Source organism: Passer montanus, unplaced genomic scaffold (genome assembly GCF_014805655.1).
Source record: "Passer montanus isolate IOZ18808 unplaced genomic scaffold, ASM1480565v1 scaffold61, whole genome shotgun sequence".
Classification (NCBI taxonomy): domain Eukaryota; kingdom Metazoa; phylum Chordata; class Aves; order Passeriformes; family Passeridae; genus Passer; species Passer montanus.
In genome coordinates this window covers 3017653-3038818 of record NW_024371149.1, presented here as the reverse complement: position 1 = coordinate 3038818, position 21166 = coordinate 3017653, and the positions used below count along the sequence as shown (strand labels likewise).

At 37.5% G+C, this 21166-nt stretch overlaps 1 protein-coding gene across 4 annotated transcripts in view; it reads left to right on the top strand.

Annotated features, from left to right (window-relative positions):
* KAT6B (lysine acetyltransferase 6B) overlaps positions 1–21166 on the top strand; it is a 108217-nt gene that overhangs the window by 81474 nt on the left and 5577 nt on the right. For all 4 annotated transcript variants that reach the window (XM_039727342.1, XM_039727341.1, XM_039727343.1 and 1 more), the window contains exons 13-16: positions 16704–16935; positions 18642–18801; positions 19403–19669; positions 20860–21160. In XM_039727342.1, coding sequence (XP_039583276.1) covers positions 16704–16935; positions 18642–18801; positions 19403–19669; positions 20860–21160 — 960 coding nt within the window. The remainder of the gene's footprint in view (positions 1–16703; positions 16936–18641; positions 18802–19402; positions 19670–20859; positions 21161–21166) is intronic.

Sequence of the window (21166 nt, the reverse complement as noted above, 5' to 3'; positions counted from 1 at the left end):
GTGTGTTGAGCCCAGAGAGTGGCTGTAGGCAGAGAAGCTTTCTGTCCCACAGGTGTCTACAGGTAGCATAAACCTCTAGTGTTGAGATTGGGGGCAGTGTGTTTATTTCTTATAGCCAGCAGTTTTGAGATACTTTTGGAACAAGCTGAAAAGACTGCATTCCATGAAACGTAGGTTAGTATTCAGGCACAGTTTAAGAAGGCTGAAAAGGTTAAGATTTTCTTCTGGTGGTTAGTGCAGTTTTGTTCTGCCATCAAGTTTGTTAAAGAGCTGGTGTAACCTGTAAAATCAATGATTCTGTCAAAGGAAAAGATTTGGGTTTCTGCTAAGCTTGAAGGTGAGCATACAGCTCAAAAATAAAACCCTTCTTTTTTAATATGCTCAATTCAAACAGCATTTACACTTCCAGGATCAGCCGGTTATTTCCAACTTCCTTGTGGCTCCTGTAATTGAAAAGCTCTGTTTTTTTTCTGATATGGACAAAAGGTTATTTTTGATTAAAAGCAACAATTCCTTTAGACAATTTTGGGCTTAGTTTTCTTATTTGTGTGCATTACTGTGTCTTGGGTTTTTGCAGTATCTTCAGAAGGAGTCAGTCTAGATTTCCATGGCTAGTTGGGCAATAATCTGTTCTTCCAGTTTCATCTTCCAAAATGGCTTTGTGGTGTTTTAATGTATCAAGAAGGTTTGAAAATGTTGCTGTGCCAAATTATCTATTTTATAACTCACTAAGCTGTGGTTCTCACTGTAGTGTTTCCAGGCTTTCGGCTTTAACAGCAAATTAGGCTATTCCTTTGTGGAAACCAGAAAAGCAGTGATTTTTTTTGGTGAACTACCATGTTTGTGCAGCCATCCAGCAAATTAGGCTACTCCTTTGTGGAAACCAGAAAAGCAGTGATTTTTTTTTGGTGAAGTACCATGTTTGTGCAGCCATCAAAAAAAAAATCTAATTGAGCAAAACTTAAAACTAGTAATGGACTAATATGTAGCCTCTCATTTAGGGCAACATATTGCTGGTAGGATACTAGCATTTGGGAAAATGTCAACCCTGTTTGGAAGATGAATAACTTTTTAAATACAATAAACATGTTGATAATAAGTGGTGGAATAGAGTAAAAATGCTGCCTCAGGTTTTTACAGGGCCTCTGAAAAACTAGTACATCAGTAAAGAAGAACCTCAGAAAAGGTGAAAAGCTTCCTTCAAGTGTTTTCATGTTTTGGGAGGAAGCTGGAATGAGGTAAATGAGCAAAAGCCATTACAGTACAGAAATGGTGTGATTTCGTCTTTAAAGCATACTTTAAAAGGGAAACAATGGCAAACTATTAACAGAAAAATGTTGTGGGGGCAAAAGAGAGCAGAAGTAATGAAAATGTGTTTTTCTTCTTTGTTATGATGAATTGACACAGTTTATTTGCATTGTGTATCCTTATTTGTAGACTTCTCTTAAAGTAACATGTTAAAGAGAATTTTAAACTATTCAGATGGAAAGAAGACATAGATCCTGAACTAAGAAAACTTAAGTTCTTTTACTAATTAATTAATTGACTTCTGGAAAACAAAACAATTTTTAAAAAAGTAAAGGTGGATGATATAATGAAACAAATGTGTTAGAGAGATCAGAGGAAGTGTCTTCACATGTGTGACATTTAGGTTCTGGTATGCTTGTGGAAGTGCTGAGAACCACTGTCTGATACCTGCCTGCAGTTAGAGCTGGGCCTGAGCTGCAGGAGGCTGGAAGTGGCTGATCCACTTGTGTGGTATGTGTTTATATAACAGTGATAGTCTTAATCTCTTTATGAGAAATAATTTGTTGGTAGAAAGTAATATTTTGGTAAACCTGCTTTAAGGCAATCGTATGGAATTTTTTTTTTCATGTCTAACTACTTTAATCAAAAATTAATATGAACTAGAAATAGCATTTGAAAAGTTAGATTGTCTGTGAAATTATGGACACATTCAGTAAACACCTCTTGCACTGTCATTTTCCAAACTCTGATGTTAAGATGTTCTACAGTTTGCCCTAACAAATATTGAAATATAACAGAAATACAGTCTAGGAATAAACACACTTTTAAAAAGAATTGTTCACAATCATGCTTTGTTCTGTAAACAGAATTGAGGTGGGGATGAAGTGGGACCATGGGTTTTTTTTTAAGGTAAAATTTACTTTAATTAAGAGCATTTCCTTTCTCACATTACAGTCCTGAAAGTACCAATTTGTTACTGCTGGGGCTGTGGCAAACAGTGGATGGTGAAAATGTGAGACCAAATGTGGAGAGGAACAGTTTGGTTTTTTTAATAGGCTTTATTGGCAAGGTGTATTCTCAAGCTACATTTATGAAGATTTAGGGATCAGTGTAAAACAGGCCTCTTTTGTTTGTTAAACGTGGTGGCCCAGTTGAATCATTGTGTGCTGTGGGGGTTTCTGTGCTTCACTGACTGACTTGTGTACCCCAGTACAGAACACTGTGTCAGTCTCCTCATGGTTTTGTGGTGATGTGTACAGGTACACTGTGTCCAGATGAAAGGTTGAATTACCTTTTTCTTCTTTTTTTTTTCCTCCTTAGGAATGAATTTAAAGTGTCTGTGCTAGCTGTAAATCTGTGAGGGAGCCTGACTGCTGCTGCTTATTTTCTGTTCTTTTCTTGATGATTGATTATGTTGCTGACCCCAAGGCTTGAGTTTGGCCTCTCCTAAATAACTAATAAGGAGCATTCTGTCAGGCTGAGATTTAGATGAGGGGGGAATGAAGATGGATTTTGAATCAAGCTTAGTTGACTTAAGATTATTCCAAGAAAATCAGCCTCTTGGGATTTCTTGGCATCACTTCTATATAGCTTTAAGACACTGTACATTTATCAGGATTGCAAAAGAAAGCAGACATGTCACTTCAGATACAGAAGCTAAGGCTGTTTTAACTGAAGAGCATCTTTATTCCAGATAACATTGAAAACAGTGAAAAGGCAAGGCTAAACATAGTAAGAATGATAGTAAGTATTTTTTTGACAAAGCTGTATTTATAGGGCATTAGTGAACATGGAAAGCCATCTTCTGAAGACTGGTGACTGAAAACAGATTTAAACTAAGTAATGCATCTTTAATTATTAAATTTTTTAGATAGGGTAAGGTAGCCTGGGAGGAAGACATATATTGTCTGAATTGGTAGGGTTCAGGTTAGGAAAACCAAAGCCCTGATGAAGTTAAATCTGCCTGGGGACATTGAGGGAAACAAGAAAAATGTATAGATACATTGGTGATAGGAGGAAGAATAGAGAAAAGCGAGCCCTGTCTGGAAGGACATGGAGGACGTGGTTACTCATTATATGAGGAAGGCTGAGGTGCTCCATGACTTTCTTGCTTTGGTCTTCAGCAGTGAGAGCTCCAGGCCCATGGCCCAGGCAGTAGAAGGCAAAGGCCTGTCATGCTGTTGTTAAGGCACAGAGAGAGCCTTGTGGCTTCCTTAACAGATGTCTTGTTTCCAGTGCCAGAATTTTAGCAGTCGGTTCTACCTTCTTTTAAAGAAATTTTATTTTTCCCTTGTTTACTGCTATTTTGAGTCTCTAGATATTTAGCAGATTACTGTATCTTGGGCTTAGCTTTTTGAAGTGTGCTGTAATAGGTACATTTGTGTTCGATGCTTGGTAGGTAGTGTGCCCTTTCTTATGCAATTTCTGTATATGTTGAGTAACCAGGTATTACCATCAAATTTAATAATAACCTTCTTCACCTGTTGAGGTTTCTTTTTCTTCCAAATCTTATTTGGTTAATTCCCTGTTATATAACATGCTTTAGCAGAGCAAGTGATGAACAGCAGTGACATTTTGCTGCTCTCATCAGACAAATATACCTTGCATCTTTTGTATCTTATGTGTGTCATGACCACTGACCTGAGCAAACTCAGTACTTGCTATGATTTCTTAGATGTGTCTTTTGGCTTCTCAGTATTAAACTCCCTGTTTCACTGTTGTTCATGTTGTTTAGTACTGCTAGGCTGTCCTTTATAGATATGAATAAAATAATAGGAGAAGCTCTTGGGGTCTGAAACTTTATCTACTCTAAAACAATCCCTGATACATTTTTGGTCCAGGGCATCTGTCACTTTCCAAGTGTGATTACAATCTTCCTGAGCCATGAGTCTGGGAGGATTATGTTAACAGCCAGGTTAACACCCCAGCTGAGAGTCAGAGCTTAATGGTATGGACGCCATCTGTCTCTTCTGGTTGGCCTCAGTGCCATATAAAGATTCTGAGAATACTCAGTGTACGTGTTATATTAGGCAAAACCTCCTGGTCCATCTTCCTGTCTTGTCAGTTGGGTCTTGTAGAGGTACATAGAGCAGTAAGAAGGCAAGCAGGTAATGTCTAATGTGCACAGGAGATACATTTACAACCCAGTATTCATGTGCTGTCAGCATTAAACACCAGAAGGTAAAGGCAGTTCCTGAAGGGAGTTCATTCAACAGTTACAGTTGTATAAACAATTTACTTCTCAGTGTCATTTATTGAATAGTTTTTAAAATGTAAATTTAAATAACTTAAGGTATTGCTTATAAAACCAAGAACAATACAGAGTTGTTAATGATCTTCTAAGCCACTTAACCTGCTGACAAATTTATTCATTCAATCGGTATTCAAGACTGATGCCCTCTGCACATACAAGTCTTGCTTTTAAGGGTACTTCAGTTCTCTTTCTCTTGCTTATGCTTTCACTCTGCTTATAAGTAGTCCACTTCATACACAGAACCTCCACTCAAGGGGGTTACTGGCAACTGGCACAGGTAAAATAAGTGTTAGCAAATTAATTCACTCAAAGGGTGCCTTTTGTAGGTCTGACTGTAATGCAGTCATCTTTACCTTTCCTTTTATTCATGAAGGGCATTTGTTTAGGCTTAACCTCTTCTGTGAAGCTTTCTATAAAGGAGCTAAAGGTTTTTGGGCCTCCTGTGTTGGGTTTACTTGAGAATGTGGAGAGGAATGAGAGCTGGCATTATTTCTTGTAACAATAATGAGAGAATCTTTGGCTTACTCTGTTCATCATGAAGAAAGCTTTCCTTTACTCTGAACAACCTGCTACATTCTCTTTTCTTTGTCAGTGATCTGAGCATCTCAAGTTACAGCTAGTCTTCTTTTTTTTTTTTAATAGTGTTTGTGTGGATCTTGGGATTGGGGTCGTTTGAAGCTGTTTCAAAAGTGCTTTCAAAGAGGCTACTAACACCTATTTAAGGTCCTCTATCTTTGACCTTCTTCCCACTGACATAGATAAGAACAGTTCAGAGGCACACAGAATAGTTATGGAAAAAATGGTAACATGAATTACAGTTTTAGGAATTGTAAGTCTTAATAAGCTCACACTTTCACCTCACCTATTTCTGCCTTCCACTCATGGTCATACCTCTGAACTTGCAGCATTGAGCTGACCTATCTGTATTGAACTGTCCTGTCTGAATACTCAGCTGTTTTGATATTTCTGACTACCCTTTTGAACCTGTGTCTTCTCAGCTTGTTCATATAATATCAAAACAAAGGATGTGATGTTTTGTTTGACAAAAAACATTAGCTCTTGGGATAGCTTGAAATGTTGGTTTTAGGTAAATCTTCACTTTAATAATACTGGTGTATTATTAACACAATTGCTAGTACTTGCTGTTCTTTCAGATCTTTGGCTTGATACCGAACATTACATGAAAACTCACAAATTCTTCCCTATCATACCAAAGGATTTATTTTACTTGGTTCTGTTTCAAACAAAACAAACTTTAATGGAAAAGTGCTTGATTCCATCTGCCTGAGTCTGGTAATTAATTGGTGGGGGATGCCTTTAAAGAGATGGAGAACTCCAAACATAGAAGGGTAACAGCTCACAGGTTGCGTCTTTTGTTCTGGATGGAGTGTCATGAGTGTTTTCTTCTGACACAAATATTAACAAAATATAAATAGGAGTTGAATAGTGCTACTTATGTAAGGGTTAAATTCTGAGCACAAGCTATTGCAGAGGACCTTCCACAAAATGTTGATTTGGGAGTAGAGGTCTCTGAGAAGCAGATTTTTAAGCTGTTTCCAGCTCCCAGCAGTAGTTGAATTTTGCTGTGACACTCCTGTCTGCTCATGGTTTTCAGCTGTGTATTGGCATCTTTCAAGTATGTGTCTGGAAGCTTTTCATAAGTACCTTGATTATGTTTTCTGTAGAAGAGTTACTTCAGTGGTGTCGAGTTCCCTTGGCTGTGTGTGGAATTGTATGTAAAGGTTGGTAAGTGTGATCCTGATGTGCATACATAAATATGAACCCAAGATTGACAGGTTTAAGTTAGGCTGTGCTTGGTAAAAATTGTTATCTTTTTAAATCAGACTCAAGTCCAGAATGTTAGTGTTACTTAGCTACATGGTGTTACTTTATTTTGCAGATTTAGTGTGGATGTAGTTCTTAAAAGATTTCTGCTGTGAAGGCTACATTCAGTCTAAAATTGTGGAAAGATCAGTAGACTAAAATCTGGTTTTGTGATCCAAAGGAACCTGCTCTTATTTGACTCCATTTCTAGGACCTTAGTACATGGCTCCCTACTCCTTTGCCCTCCAGCAGCTCTTGCCAAGTGTGATGTTTTTGGTTTAACTTTACTGGCAGACAGACCACATCAGTGGGCTTGATTACTGACTGCTTAGCAACATGATGACATCAATAAACCAAATGATCCAAATTCTTAATTACAGGTATTGTTGCTCTAATTTGTTTATAGGGCATACTCATGCTAGATGTAATACTATTTGTTAGAAAAGTAGTGTTTAAAATGGGCAGAAATGCATCTAGGATATTAATATAAAAGCACAGATGTCTTAAACCCTTCCCAACCTTTGTCTGGCTAGGAGTACATAGGAAGTGCTCTCCAAGATGAATTCTTCCTAATAGGAGTATATGCTGACTTCTTGGTGAAGTTTCTCATAATTGTCTATCTCAACACCTTATAGAGAGATCCATAGTTGTTTTAAGTGCTTTTTTTTTCACTTTTTTGTAACAATAGAAAAATATGCAAATGCAATGACCCTTGGTGTAATCTCAGTACACTGTAAAATACAATAGAATATTGGTATTAGTTCCTTGTACTGAGCAATATTTAGGCTAAATAGCAGAAAATAGAACAAGATACTATACTTTAGGGCTGTGTGATAGTGGTTAAGGAGAAATAGAACAAATGTCTTTCCTAGTACCTTTTGAGCATTTTGGAGCATAGCATAGAAGGAGGGAGCATATTGATGGATCCTGAGTTCAGAAGGTGATTGAACTTTGTAACAAACAGGTATATGGCAGCAGTGACAAACACATGCAAACCTTACAATTAATGGAACAGTTGGCCCAGAATCAGTTGTCCTGAAGGTCAGAGAGCTGCTAGGAGTTGACACAAGTAAAGAAGGTGATGTGTCACAGGCATCAGTTGGGATGACCACATTAGCACATCAGAAATCAATTTGGACAGCTCTTCTAGAGGCATAACTAACTATCCTGGTCTTGGGCCTGTTGGAGAAGGGGATTTTTAAGAGATGATGTGATTGGAGTGGGCAGGGGAAGGGGGCCCTCTTGTGTTGCATTTGCGATCCCATTATTCCAGTTTCTCATGTCCTGTAGACAAAAAGGTGGAATTAGAAGACTGTAACTTGAGCTGTAACTCACCTGTGTTACAGAGATGCAGTGAGTAGCTGATAAGACTGGAGTGCTCAATAGATGTGTCCCAGTCTCCTCAGGGGCAGGCAGGGAAGTCAAGGAGAGGAGTTGTGCTCTACACAAAGGAATTACTTGGAAGCATGGTTCTCTCCTGTGGAATGGGTCATGTGTCTGTCAAGCCTTCAGTATGCTTCAGAATCAGAGGACAGGGCAGCAGCCATTAATGCTGTGCTGGGCACTTGTTATAAATAGCTTCATCAAAAAAAGGGAGGAGGATGAACCTTTCAAGCAGCTGGGTGATAGCTGCTAGTGAAAGGCCTTTTTTCCCAAGGACTATTTGAAACTATTCTGCAAGCACAGCAAGATGTCCCCACAACTTGGGACACTGTTTAGACACAGATTTTGGAAGGACCTGCTAGGGCAAATGCTTTGTATTTGGCAGATAGTAGAGGGATCTGGGAGGTAGTAGTTTCAGATCCTGAGAGAAGTTAGGAGGGTAACTGTCAGACTAAGGTCCAGAATTTTATCTTGTTTTATCTCCAAGAGGCTTGCTGTGAAGAGCAAAGGAGCACAGGACATGTTGATCTCTAGAGACAGTTTCTTTAGACTGCAAAAATGACTTATTCTAATGTTCATGACAATAGCAGGCAGGACAGTAAGCCTGCTGGGCTGCAGGGAGAGTTCCTGACTTTAGAAAAGCCAAATTCTCCAAAAGACACTGGTATTGCTTACATGTACAGCAGTGTTAAGCCAAAGCCTGGTTGGAGTTGAAACTGAGGGAGATGAAAAGTAACAAAATGTGGAGAGCTCTTAGAAGTATGTGGACAGCCAAAGGAAGAGTAAGCAGAACATGGCCCTGCTGATGAATGGAATAAGCATGGTGTGACAACAGAGGGGCCTGGTGTGCATCTCAGAAAGGATCTGAGGTGTTCTGTACTTTCTTGGCAGGACCTGTTCTCAGGTGTGAGAGAATTTAAGCAGCAGAATGAGATGCCTTCTTTGCTAGAGGAAGATTGAGTTACAGAGTACTTAAGTAAAATGGTGAGATTGGCCCTGGAAAAGTGGCTGGCATGACTCCAACACCTCTCCCCATTGTCTTTGAGAAGTTAGGAAAGTTGGGAACATCCTCAGTGACTGAAGGATGGCAAATGTTACATGCATCTTTGAGAAACTCAAGGAAGATGAATGAGTGAAATAAATGGTTGTGCATCACTAAGGTTGTAGAGCATATGACTTGGTGTAAGTCACATAACATAGGTCTGTATAAATTCTGTCTGCAGGTATTTCCCTATGTGCTGTCTTCTAAAACTTGGTTGTTAGCATTACATTGCCTCATGATAGGAGAACTTTGAGGTAAGCTTCAGGAAGTTTGGAAGTGAAATGCTGTCAGCAGGCTGTCATTTAGACACTGTCTTGCATAGGTGCATTTTGAAGTGGACTTGATAATGTGGTACTTAACACTGGCAACTTTCCTGCAGCCTATTTATAGGATCAGTGGTGTTTTCCTATTGTTAGTATAGCTGAACAGGTGGAGAAGGGTGAAATGGAGTTATGCATTGACTGCAATGCTGTGTAGCTGTTCAAATGGATTTGATGGCAGCGGCCTTAGTGCATGGCTGGAGAGCAAGGCTGTCCTTTAGAATGGCACACTGTGTCTGTGCTCTCTGTGTTGTCCTTGGTTCAGCTGAGCCATTGGCAGCTTGCTGCTGTGTCCCAGCACACACCCCTGACAGGCCAAGGGAAGCTGCTGCCACTTCACTTGTTGTGGCTTGCTGTGTGTTGTAGCAGCTCAGGAGCTGTTTCATGACTGACAACCTGACACTTGTTCTATGCTATGTCATTCCTGCTTGTGAGTTGAAACCTGATTTTAAAAAGGCCTTACTGTGCAGGCTATGCTTGAGGAAGTTTGGAATAATTTAAGTTTGCTTTTTTTGTTTTGCTGTGAGGCAAATTACAGTGGCAAAAGAGAGTCCATATTGGAAGCCAGATTAACAGATTTGAATTTGCTTCTTCTTATGGTCTATTCCTCACCCTGATTCTCTGTCATTACATATTACAAATACAGTCTGATTTTCTGGGTTTAAAAATAATTGCAAGATTATTCAGAAATGATAATACAGTCTTTGTTTTGTGTGCATTTTAATATATAAGTAATAAAAGGTTTTGCAATGATACTTGTCTTAAATGTTGATCCTTTGTACTTTAAGAGGTGGAGCCTCAGTTGCCTTCATATAAATGAAGTAAAGATTCCCAATAAAGAAAAGTAGAAATTTTTCTCTTTGAAGGTACCATGATGATGCTCATATAGTTTTACCAGGACATGTGGAAGATGATAGCAAAAAGAAAAACTTTATTATGTTCAGCAGGGTTTCATTAAGACAGTTTCTTATGCTTTTTGAGGCAGAGTCCTCACTTGTTCCAAGGCTAGGAGTGGGTTAATAACCACTGGCAGGGTTACTCCTGTTAGACTCAGGAGTTATTCTCGTCCAGGGACCTTTGCTGTATTGCATTTTCTGTATGGTTCTTCTCCTGTAAGAGTTGCTTCTATTGAAGAGCTACGTGTGTAAAGTTTATTGATAATTCTATGAATGTGGAGGTATGAAACAAGATGTAAATGTTTTTCTGTAATGAGTTTTTTTGCAGCGAAACAAAGCTTTCCTTTTCTGCATTAAACTACCATTGGTGTAGTTCTGGTTTTGAAAGAAAGACTATTTGGTTGCAGCTTTTCTTTAAGGTAAAAGCCTATTTAATCTGTAGATGTTTTGAGGAAAGTGAAGATACAAGTCTGAATTACAAAATTTGAGAAGAAAATTCTGTTCTTTAGAACAAGTAGGCTAATCCAAGATAAGGGCTGGAATACTCTGGTACGACACATAGTTTCAAGATATCTGTCTTACTGCTGTTTCTTTTGTAAAATCAGCTCTGTCTCAGTTACAAGAATATAACAGACTTCCTTTACTAGTATTTGTAACTTTCTTGTTCATAGAGATTAATATGATTGATTTCCTAGAAAGTGAATATTGAACATGACTTTTTAAATAAGATCAGAACTATGTTTGTCTCCAGTGCATGATGTGATTGATACATAAGACACACAAAACTGTTTCTTTGATCACAAGTTCACAGATAAAATACTTTTCATATTTTCAGTGTAAACTGTTATTTCCAGAGTTTTTGTAGCAGACAAAAAAAAAAAAGTCAGTTCTAGCTAAAAAGTAGGATTCATTAATCCTTACCCTTGGGGTCCACTTTGAAGACTGTTAGTTTTGGTTTTTAGCTCCCATAAGTGAAAAGCAAATACGTGGATTTGTTGCTAGTAGCACAGGAGAAAGGAACTGCAATTTCTAAGTGCTTGTGCAGGCACAGAATGAGATTCAGTACTCTGCTTTCCATTCAGGGACATTTTTGCTGATTGTGTTTCTGCTGAAGACAATGCAGTGCACTGATGTTTCAAAACAATCGTTGAACATCATACGTGGTGCCCTCAAGAGGGAAGTGCCTCTCTTTGAGGCCCTGTTCCCAAAGAACCTGCCTGTCTGTAAGCAGTGAAGTTGATGGAATGGAGGAATTGTGTCAGATCAGCACAGTGTCCATGGCATATGTCACTGTTATTTGTGGAGGGGTTGCTGTGTCAGATACTCCCTTAAGACAGCACACGGTTAATAGAACACAAGAAATTGTACTGAAGTTTCAGCTAGTGGCATCTTCTGTAGAATATTGCCTTGAAGCTGCCTCAGGATACTCTGGATAGATTTTATTCTGGCTATGTGGAATTTTCAGTAAAATGTACAACGGTATTGGATGATGAAATGTACAACTGCCCATTGGAGAAGACAAGAAATGTTGTGGTCCTTTCCTAAAAGGATGAATGATACACTTACAAGGCAACTATAACCCTCCATTTCACTTTCTTAGAAGCTACTCAGCTGTGACTATGTATTTTCCAGTGTGGATGCTAATTGACTGATTATTGTTTGCTCTTAAGCTAAACAAACTAATCTTTGTATTTAATAATAAAATACTAGGACTGTTCTAGGTGGTTTTAAAGTAGAAATAGTAAATATAATTGCATCAAAAATTCTTGTTCAAACTTGCAAATTAGCTGAGTTCCCTAGCTTCTCAGGTGAATAGGAAACCACAGTCTTCATTCAGTCCTGTGCAATGTGCTTTCTATGGTTTGGCTGTGGCTGTAACTGAACAGCAGTGTGACCATGCAGTCTTGTGTGAGTACAAGTGTAATTCAAACACCTACAACCAGTTCATAAGTTGGGGTTTTTTTTGTTTGCTTGCATCAGGATTAATTCCTTAGTTTACTGAAAGCCTAATAGTTTTACAATTATTATGGTCATTATTAATTGCACACAAGGAAACTGAACATTTCAGTCTAGATGTCTATTCTTTGGCTATTCAGCAGAGATTATGGATATGAGGGGAGCTGAGTACTGGAACAGGCTGCCTGGGGAGAGGTTGTGGAGTCTGCTGTCCTGGAGATGTTCAGAAGCTGTCAGGACACAATCCTGAGCAATGTGCTTTAGGAGGATCCTGCTTGAGCAGGGAGATTGGCCAAAATGACCTCCAGTGGTCCCTTTAAACCTTAACTATTCTGCAAAATGAAATGATAAATTGATTTGTTCATTGCTATAGAACATAAAATTGTATTGAGAGCACTCAGATTTCAGGGGTGTCTTTTTAAAAAAATCTTCAAACTTCATTTGGCTTTGTTCTGTCAGTTTTAGTTTGTTCATTTGGTCTTTCCCTGTGTACCAGTTGTTTAATGTCTTTGTTTGCTGCTGCTTTATATTTCACCAGCATCTGTGCAGTCTGCATCTCTATTGTCTTACACCTTTGAAGGCTAGCCTGCATTTGCTACCATGTTAAAATCAAAAGAACAAGTGTGTTCCTTCAGTAGATAAAAAAAAAAATCAATTCAGCTATCTCAAGCTAAATTTAAAATTGTGTTGTGATTTTTGCTTAATATTATGAAACCAATGTAGTGATGTTTAGAAGTGTGTGTGGTAGGGAAAGAAGGATGTGTCATGGGCATTTGGAGATAGGGACTTAATGAACTAGCTGCTCTTGGCAGTTTGTAATTTCAAGTATGCATGAAACTGCTTTCCTGCCATAGGAGTGAAAGGGGGCTGATATTATCTTGATTTTTGGTAGATTTTTAGGAGAGAGCTGGTGAGATATAAGTCTGTTCACCTCACAGCAGACATGACAATAAATTTCTTCTAGTGAACACACAAGTAAATGCAGAATGGAGGAGGAGGATGGACTCTGCACTGCTTGCAAAAGGGAGTGATACTTAACAAATCGTACCAAGCTCTTAAAAATACCAGAAAGTGTGAACATTAAACACATCTGGTTGGTTCCAGTTGTTTGGATAAAGCCAGACTAATTCTGTTTGCCTGTATTTCAAGTGGTGTTTGCCAGTTTCAGATTGTCCCTTGGTTTTCTCTGCTGGCCACTGGAGATATCAAGCCTGGACCTCTGAGCTCATGCTATTTAACTTGTTTGAAGATACAGAACCAAGTGTCAAAAAAAATAGTAGTAAACTAACTGAAAGTTTCTGGAGATTGGCACAGATACATTAAAGTTACTGTTTTCACGTAAGTGTGTTGTGGATTCTGTAGCTATTTCAGGGCTGTTACTAGGAATCCTGTAGATTGAAATTACTGGATAATTACAAGTCAGTTTGTTTAAATGTATGTTTTAATGCCTGATTATCTCCTTAATTTGTGTTGAAGGCATTATGTATGTGTATGAACTTTCCCTTCCTGAGATTGCATTTCTTCTAATTGTTTCAACTCTTGGATAAGATGAAACCTCAGTGATTCTGGGGATGTTTATGTGACAGAAATCAAAGACTGTAAATCGCATTTGGTGCATTGCTTTGCTGTGGAGGATGGAGATAAGGCAAGAAATAAAAATCATTAATGATAATTTGATGTGTACTATCACTCATATGCCCAGAAGATAAGATAGACAACTCTTTGTTCTTGATTAGGTCTTACATTTTGTTGTGGGTTTAGTTTTTTGTCTAGTATACAGTCTGGCTGGTTTACTCTTGGGGGTGGGTGGTGAAGAGCTCTCTTTTGTCCTGTGAGTGTTGCTGCTGTTCATAATCTGATATCAAGGGTTATACCTGAAGAAGGTTGCCACTTGGAGACTATCCATTATTAAGATTAGGTAGACACAGTGAGGCTGCAGGTATCTGTTTAACAGGGGCATATTGTGCTCATTTCAGATGCTTCAGAATAGATAGATGAGCTACCAAGATCAGTGTTTTTATTTACTTGCAACTTAGATCAATTACTTGGCACCTCTTTGGTAAGTTTAATTTAATGGGTGTTATTCAAATCACAGAATCTGTTAAGAGAGACTTTCCATTCAGTGCTTGCTACATGTAACCAAGATTGTTTCCTCTAATTTATATTTTTGATCTTCTAGAATGTATCTTGGAAAAGCATAGGTTATATTTTAGAAAGGTAGGGGAAGACTACTGACAGGTGGTACTGCTATGGAGGTAACATTTCACTGCCTTAATGTGGAGTGAAAATGGCCACTAAGAACTAGTCTCTAAATCCCCAAACACAGGAAAGATACAGTAAGCCAGTTTAGTAAAACTCTAAAGGTGCTTGTGATTGTTTAAGTAATGATTCCAAACTCTTGTTTGGATCGTGGTTTTTTGTTCAGCTTCATAATATATTTACCAAGAAATTATTGGTGCAGCCCCCTTATCTATGAGGAAAATGAGAGTAGAGGAAGAATTTTTGTCCAAGTAACTTTAGAGTGTAGTGAAATGCAAGAATGAAACCTAGGTCTTGCAAATACCCTACAAACATTTTCTATTAGTGCCCAAGACTTCTTAAATGTGAAGTTGGTAGGGTAAACTGTAAAGTTACTTGAAACACTCCTCATGGATTTATTTTTAAAATCTAGGTTATTCTTCTTCTCTCTCCTGTGTTGAGGCTTCTATCACTACTTTTGTTGCCTACCTCAGTTTTGCATGTTTTTCTATGGGTAGTGACATCTTAGCATAAAATTTGGCTTTGTATGTTGTACACAAGGTGATCCAGAATTCTTTCTTGATACAAGTGAAGCTTTGTTTAAAATTAGGCAGAATAGACTATGCACTATAGGTCTGCTTTTGTGCAATTGGAATTAAAGCAACAATTCTTTACTTCAAACTAATCAGGATGCACTGTGGTGTTGAATCTGGGGTTTGATGTTTCCTGTCAACAGTAGCTACATGTAGTGCCAAGATGTACTAAAATGTATAATCTAGTTTTAAAAAGGTTAATATGCTGCAACTTTAAATGCTAAAATACCTTAATTTCCTTATTTTTATGGTAATGTTTCTTCTGTAAAACAAAATAAATTTTCTTGTGAGTTTGCAGTGGTACCATGCAGATGTAGGCAGGCTTCATGTAGCTCTATAGGAGTATGCAGATGTGGGATGGTATTCCTGAAGCTCTGGCATTTTATCACAAATCATGCTAATAGATATGAAAGGCACACTACTTATTTCAGTATCTGTGTTGTGATCATTTGAGCTATAGTAGGATGTCTGCTTTTCTATGTAAATTTCTTTAGGCAAACTGGAGATTAGACTACGATGCATATCTGTGTATTTTTCTAAATTCTGTTGTGGAGCTTTGGTTTTGTGTCCAAGAAAGGGAAGACCAATGTTTCAGGCAGAGTAAATAGACAAATATTTGTATGTGTATTTTGTGGTTTTATCTAAGAAAAATACCTCTGTGTGTGGTTTGTGTATGGTAGACCATACAGCAAAATAAGGAAACAGCCACTGCTTCTCTTAAACCTGGTTATCATATGCAACCTGTTAATAATATGCTTTTAATGTATAGCTGATTGGATTGGGAGAAACTTTCTGAAGAGGTTAGTAGGATTTGATTGACAAACATTACAGGACTGTACTAGATATGTTTTACATCTGTCTTTGAAAAATAAAGAGGGGAAAAAAGTGTTTTAAGATTATTGGGAGGCACAAGAACTGTATGTTTTGGTGGATTCCAAATGACTTTAAGTAATGTAATTCCATAAACATAATGTCTGTGCTTATGGTGGAGGTAGTATTTTGTAAACCCTGTTGTTTAAGGCCTGTGTGTTGGCATTTTTTGGAAAGGCACAATGCAGAATATGTATCATGGAGGGATGAATTACTATGAAAGGATGCCTGTTATTAATGGTGGTATTTTTTTTCTCTATACTGAATTGATTTTACAGGTAGCATCTTCTTGTATCTCCAAGCAGGTGTGTTCTACTCTAAACTGTAAAATGCTTTTAGAGCTGAACAGTTAAAAGGGACTTAAAACATACATAGATTATAAAATGAAGGTGGTATATTGTGTAATAATGGATCAGTTACTGTCTTGAAGACTGCAAGCAGGAATTATGGATGTTCTTAAATGTGAATTAAAGGAGATTATTTTTTAATCATTTCTCTTAACTAATTATCTGAGTAATTCATCTTGTGAATTATGTTACCTCCAAAATACAACTTCTTGCTGTTTAATCAAAAACTTAGGTCGCTAGGGGCTTCTTGAAGAAAAATGACTTAACAGATATTACCCATGATACTTCCTCTTGAGATTCTTCTGAAAGTTCTTGGCTTCAGTGAAGTAACTTGTTTAACAGTAACACTGGTACTGCAACAGTGATGTAAATATTTCTCAAAAGACAAGAGAGTTGTAGCTCTGAAGGAGAACATGTGTGATGGGACCTGTTCCAAAACATGTTGGCTTTTTCTTCTCATCCTTGCCTTACTATTAGAAGATTGTTTTCGGTTCATGTTTGATTCTCATAACATAAGATCTGAGTCACTCACAAGAATTTGGTCTTTCCTATGTCACTTTAATGATCAAAACTCATCTCTTTTATAGAGAAGATTTATTTAATTGGAGGACATTCTAGTAGTTCAATCACTCATGCTGACGATCTTTTGTATTAATTCTAACTTTCTTATGGGCTAATTAAAACTCCTTGCTTTTGTTATCTCCATAAGGTATCCTGTTTATTTTTATTCTAGGTTATTTGCTTTCTAGAAGAGAAGGTCAGGCAGGATCCCCTGAAAAACCATTGTCTGATCTGGGTCGTCTCTCCTACTTGGCTTATTGGAAAAGTGTCATATTGGAATACCTGAACTGCCACCATGAAAAACAAATCAGCATCAAAGGAATGAGCCGAGCTACTGGAATGTGTCCACACGATATTGCCACAACCCTGCAGCAACATAGCATGATAGATAAAAGAGAAGACAGGTCAGTGAATCTTGTAAAAAAAACCTTTTAAAACTGAGACAAAACATTCTCTACTTACAAAACAGTTGATGTGAAAAATGTCTGTGTAAAAGTTTGACTTTAAAATGAGTGATAACCATCTTATTGCAGAAGTCATTGCAGATGGGTCGTACATAGAGAGCTTTTCTTCCTGGGGATATTTTGGATGCTCTTTCATGTTAATGGTTATTAGAAATATGTGGCCAGCTCAAAACATTTTCAGTTAAGCTTTTTGTTTCATTCAGTATAATCTTCCCTAAGTGTTCCCAGCTCTTGCTGTGCAAATATTTTGCTTTGAATACCAGTAAGAGAAAAAAATTGTGTTTGTGGGTGGCAGTCCCTCTTTCCACACCTCCTCTTTCAATCATTGCTGAATTCATGTAAACCATGAGATCAGATCAGCTGTACACCAAGTGCTCCTGCTCAAGGTACTGGTAGTACAAGTTTCTATTTAATGTCATGATCAATGTTCAAAGTCAGTGCACTGCGAAGGGGAGTTCCTGTTTTGTGAATATCTTCTTTCTTCATGCTCTTGATGGGTATTTAGAACTTTCCTGGGTTGTTGTTCTTGCTTGGTCTGTTTCTTTCCATAAAATGTCTTAAATGGCTTTCAATGGTATTTGTGTTTCTGAAGATCATCTTAATTCTTTCTGGATATTCCAATCATAGAAAATTTATAATTAAGCAAAGCTGCCTTACAAACACTGGCCTGCCAAAACAGTGAAATTAAAATGAGAAGAAGTTCAGCCTCAGTAATTTTTATGTGACCCAGCACTAGTATTCAAAACTTGAACCAGTAAGAATGCAGAGAATGCAAGTCTTCAGAAAGGAGATTGGTTTACAAGGTGGTGTATGAGAGGAGTAAGATGAGTGCCTTAAACCTCTTCTGGAGTACTTAGTTATGGACAAATGCATTTTAAGGGAAATTTTTTGCGTATGTAGTGAAGTAGAAGTTTGTCACGATTCTGGAAAAGGGTTCTCGATCTGATTTCTTATTTTAAATTTCATTTTTCACAGAGAGAATGTTGTTACTTCACCAACCTGATTTTTAAAGTGCTTGAAATGCTAGCTAATCCTTGTTGTTCAGATAGCTCATTGTAACAGGGGAGTTTTATGGCCTGTGTGCTAATATATTAGCATATTGTGCTAATTTATTAGTCTTTACCTACTTTTGATATGCCACTTCATAGTAATTGGAACATTGTTGTACTTCATTAGCACAGGACTAAAGTGTATTTGTATGCTTCGTTAGAAAACCTGTGCTTCTGTCTTCAGCTGTAACATTTACTTTCTCACTCCTGACTTGATGATCCACAGAGTTTTCTATATGTTTGTATGTAATATTAAAATTAGAAATTGTTCTGGCAGTGACTGAAGTGCCAACACTAAATCTCTTGAATTAGGTTTAGGGTAGTCAACTACAAAACCTTTGCTTTGCTCTCTGTTGGCCTAGTGATGGTTAATATTGAGCTTTCACTTCATAAACTGTTGTTCCTTCACTTCCTCTCAGTAAACAGTCAGTGGTGTAAGGATGTTAGCACTGTGTGTAAGCTGGTATTTTTAGTTTGATGGATCCTTTCATTTGCCCATATTTTTTCACAGGTTGTCTTGCAAAAGGATGTCTAACTATAGAAAGGCTGTTCCATGTGATCCCTTTCTAAATTAAATTACTGTTTATTTGTTTGTAGATTTGTAATTATTAGAAGGGAAAAGCTCATTTCAAGTCATATGGAGAAACTGAAAGCAAATCCACGTATCAATGAAGTAGATCCCGAAAGCTTGAGATGGACACCTTTGTTAGTTTCTAATGCTGCAGTTTCTGAAGAAGAGAGGGAAGCAGAAAAGGAGGTAATATCAGAGATATCTTCTGAATGTCTCTTCCTTTAGCTTTCATAACTCTGAATATTCAATACTAGACTGTCTTAAATAGAGCAAATTTAGCTTTGACCACTACATATTGCTATTGTAATGCAGAATTTTTGGAAGCTACACAACAACACATGATAAATTTGGGGGGATGCATATGAAAACTTAAAATGTGAATCACTTGTCATGGAGCTGTATTTATCACTCTTGAGGTAGTCAAAGAGCATGTAATCAGATCAAATTTGGTGCAGAGCTCAGGGGCTGCACTTTCAATCGATTCTTTGTGTTCTCAACTTGCTCAAAGTGATCCAGTCAGTGGGCATGTAATGTAGTGCTAAAGGACTTAAATCAATTCGCTGCATCATTAATAGTGCTAAATATCCCATGAAATGCAATCTTCTTTGGTTTGTTATCTGTTAACTGTTGTAAAGGAACAACTAGATGATTCAGCTGAAATGTTGTTGCTAGGTTAGCCAGCAGTGCTAATCAGGGTTGACTTATTTTAACTATTTAGCTGAATGTAAAGGATATGGCAAAGGAAATGCTGTTTTAGTGACCTGTTATTTTAACCTCAACCCTTCAGGCTGAGCGTCTTATGGAACAAGCTAGCTGCTGGGAAAAGGAAGAGCAAGAAATATTCTCCACGAGAACTAATAGTAGGCAATCACCTGCAAAAGTACAATCTAAAAATAAATATTTGCGATCTCCAGAAAGTGTGGCCGTGGTGGGGGAGCGAGGGCAATGCACAGAACAATCTAAGGAAAGCAGTGAGGAGGAAGGCGGGGATGAGAATCAGCAGAGCTCGCCTCCCCGGCTGACAAAGCCCCAGTCGCTGGCCATGAAGAGAAAGGTGTGTTCCTTCAGTGCTTCGGTTCTAAGCCATTTGTCTCTGATTTCAATCAAATAGCTACCATCAAAATAACAACCTGGTTTTTTACAAACATTTATTAGACTGTTTCAATCCTTTATGTGTAATTTGAACACTTAACTACTCCTCTCTTCTCTTTTCTGTACTCCATCCAGGTTTTGTCTTTTGGATTTTTCACAAATCTATAAAATACTAGTGACACAAAAAAATCAGAATTTTCTGTTAATTTTTAAACTAGAGATTGCCCTCTGGTGTTTGGCATTGGTATTGGTTCAATATCTTAGTGGTTCTTTCCTTTTTTGTATTAAGATGGAGTCCAGCTTGTGGGGTTTGTCTTTTTGTTTTTTTAATATAGGAGGTCCTAAAAGGGGAATACTGTTTTTCAAAAGAAATCTTGTTAAAACAAAAGGGTTTTTTAAAATCCGTATTCTTCAAATTTAAACATTAAATTCTGGTTGCTGCTATGTTTTGCCATGCACTAATTTCTTCATTTCCTTAAAAAATCAACTCTTTGAGTTGCTTAGAGTAGTAAACTTAAGAATCCGAAAGTTTTAAAGCACTTACCTTAGCCTTTGTATTTAGGTGTCTCTGGTGAGAATTAGGAAATTGGATTGTCCCTTTGGTTATACTTCTTGAGCTTAGTTTAAAGTAACCATAAATCTCTGAGAATGTATAATAATAGAAAAAGAAAATCTTGAATAGTTTTTTTCTATAGCAGCCAACTGTAGGATGCTTGAGGTGCACTTCTTCGATGTTACCTATTTTTCTGTGTAAATACTTATTTCTAAAAATAGCAGAAACCTGAAATGTTGAAGAATAAGCTTTGGTACTTGTGAAGGTTGTTGTGGAATTATAAATCTACAGAGGAAAAATGTGTGAGTACAATTTATGTAACAGTGCTATGAATGTTATTTGACAGAAGAAGGTAAAAGACACTAAAATATGAAGAAAATGCTAGTCTTCATTTTCACTTACAGAAAGGTTTGTATACATACCTATTTTAACTGTTTAGACATTTTACTTCTGTCTACATTTGAATTTGATGCCACATAAGGTGTTTTATTGAATTGAGTAAATTGATTATTTTAAACTCACTCTACAAAAATTTATGTCCAGAATCAGTTAATGAACAAGAATGTAGGAAGAGTTTGATTTGTGGAATTATTTTTCAGAGACCTTTCATACTGAAAAAGAAAAGGGGCCGTAAGCGCAGAAGGATAAACAGCAGTGTTACAACAGAGACAATTTCTGAAACTACCGAGGTGCTGAATGAGCCATTTGATAACTCAGATGAAGAGCGTCCCATGCCACAGCTGGAACCCACCTGTGAGATGGATGGGGAAGATGATGACTTGAAGCCTGTGATTAGAAAAGCTTTTGAGTATCAACCTGGGCAGCAGAAACAGGAGGAAGAAGAACAGAACAAGGAGGAGAAAGATACTCATTGTTACAGGCGTGATGAAAATTGTACAGGTAAAC